Here is a 2,286-nt window from a genome sequence, read left to right on the forward strand (position 1 = left end):
CCGCCCCGCCGCCTCCGCCGCAGGAGATGGAACTGAGGCCGCTTGATCGGCTCCTCCTCGGCTGCGGCGGGGGCGAGGCGCTCAGTGGCAGCTGCGGGTGCCGGCTGGATGAAGAACTCCTCGCCTTGCAGGTAGAAGGCGCCACGCACGCCCTCGCAGAGGCTGAGGGCTGCGGCCGAGCTGGGGTCACCATTAACGGTGCCAGAGTAGAAGCAGTGTGCTAGGTCGCCGGCGGGGTCCAGACGCTGCGCCTCAGGCGCGGGTTTGCGCCCCACAGTCTGGAGTGTGAAGCCTGGCGCCAAGAAGCCGCGGTCGGGCTGCAGCTTCAGGTGCAGCCGCTGGCCAAACGCGTCTAGGAGGAGGCGCGTGGTCTCCTGTCCTTCGGCGCGCTCCAGGGCCGGAAGCACCAGCTCTTCGTCCTCCTCTGCGGGGCGCCCATGCACGCCGGGCACTATAAACAGCACTGCAGCCGCCGCGAGCAGCAGCAGCGTGGGTGCAGGCTGAGAGCTCCGAGAACGTGGCGCTCGCTCAGCTTTCCGCATGTCGCCGACCGGCCTGTGCCTTCGGGACTCCACAGGGACTGATCTTTGCATCAGAGCTCTGGGAGACGCGGCACTCTGAAGGAGGGGGAGCTGAGCTGGCTTTCTCCGGATTGCCAAAGATTTACTATTATTCTTTGAAAGTTAGCGGAGAACCGGCTACAGACGAACCTCCCAGTCACTTAGAAGGCGCCGAGATTCTGCCGGCGCGCGGGAAGGTTTTCTTCCAGCGCAGAGTTGGAGGCACCGCACGGTGGGCGCTATGGAGTGGCTGCTGAGGGAAAAAGAAGCGCTCTAGGGCACCTCCGGGGCTGGGGGCAACTCGAGGATCGGTGCCTTGCGCTACCCTTCGTCCTCCGCCTAGTACTGCTCACTCTGAGCAGGACTCTTGCCCTCTCCGCCCGACTGTGCGCTCTAGCTTCGCAATAAGCGCTTGGCTCGTAGCGGCTTCCAGCGAGTGCAAGAACTGTGCAGCCCGGACCGCCCCTTTATAGCCCTGGAATGAGCCCCTCCTCCATCTTGGCCGCCTTTCCAGCCCAAAGACACCGCCCCCTGAGCTCAGTCGGTGCTAAACCGCGCTCAGCGCCGCGGGCCCCCGGGGGGGAGGGGGCAGCCTCCGCGCTGGCTTCGTGCCAGGGCTCGTCAATCCAGGGGGAGGAAGACGCAGAACGGGCACTGTGACCAGCACTTTGTACACCCTGGGCCACTCCGGGGGGAAAAAATTCTCCCTTCCACCACGCCTCTTCCCCGCAGACTTCCTGGACCACCCTGCCTTCTCAGCCCCTCCTTTGTGGGGTACTCAGTATACCCTCTGGGCTGCAGCTCCCGGGTGGGAGGGTCGGGGTGGAAGTTGGGTCCCTTTACCAAAATTTCCCTTCGCTGGAGTGGCCCCTAAGTTTCCCTCCCTGCCTGCATAGCCCTTTCTTCCCCAGTCTGGAAGATGAGCCGCCCTTTCTAGAAAGAATAGCCTGCCCACCTCTCCGTCTCCCTGGGCTGCCAGGAGCTCCTTTGCTGCAAAGCTCTCTTTGCCCCAACTTTTCTTAGGGAAAGCTTGGTTGGTGTTGGCTCTGCGTTCGCCCTGTACAAACGGTCTGGGGGCACATCCTAGACTCAGGATTGTAAAATGGGTCTGCATTGACCTTTACTCTCTTCCCTCTCCCCGGCCCCGCGCCACATAAGACTTTTTGTGGGGAACCGTGTTCCCATTTCCTTAATAGCTGATCTGGAACGGGGTTCATTTCCTAGAGCCCATGGAAGGAATAGGGCTTTCTCTTCTTCATTCGAGAAAGTAAGTCCCTCGGATTGCCCACCTAAGTGCAGCTGCTGCAGGCCATAGGCGAGATGAGCGGAACCATTAAGGAACCCCCCCCCCCCCCACACACACACACTTTGCTATTCAGGGGCAGCGGCGATCGCGGAGGATAGAAAATATGTCGTGGAAAAAAGAGGAAATGGATTTCCTTCCCCACCCCGCCCTCCTCTTCCTAGTAGGAAGGGAAAAGCATGCGTCCGTGTTACGAAAGCGACAAAGCTGAGCCTTTCCACCCCCAGGTCCCTAAGAAAAAGCTGAGCGGCTCTTCCATCGAAAAGGGAGGGGCTCAGTGCTTCAGAGGAAGGAACTGTTTCACAATGCGCTCACAGGCGGAAAGCCACTGGGACAATGGTGAGAACGCCAAAGCCCGGGGCAGACTCTTGTCCCTCACATTCGCTTTCTACCACTTCCTGGCCCTTCTCGGTCTCTCTCGGG

At 60.9% G+C, this 2,286-nt stretch overlaps 1 protein-coding gene across 1 annotated transcript in view; it reads right to left on the bottom strand.

Annotated features, from left to right (window-relative positions):
- Nucleotides 1-1,015, bottom strand: part of Adamts1 (ADAM metallopeptidase with thrombospondin type 1 motif 1) — a 9,154-nt gene extending 8,139 nt beyond the window's left edge. The window contains exon 1 of the mRNA XM_015478672.2: nt 1-1,015. This exon is cut by the window's left edge and continues 149 nt beyond it. Coding sequence (XP_015334158.1) covers nt 1-593 — 593 coding nt within the window. The 5' untranslated portion in view covers nt 594-1,015.
- Between the last annotated feature and the right edge of the window lie 1,271 nt (nt 1,016-2,286).

The sequence above is a fragment of the Marmota marmota genome, unplaced genomic scaffold (genome assembly GCF_001458135.2).
Source record: "Marmota marmota marmota unplaced genomic scaffold, marMar, whole genome shotgun sequence".
Taxonomy (NCBI): Eukaryota; Metazoa; Chordata; class Mammalia; order Rodentia; family Sciuridae; genus Marmota; species Marmota marmota.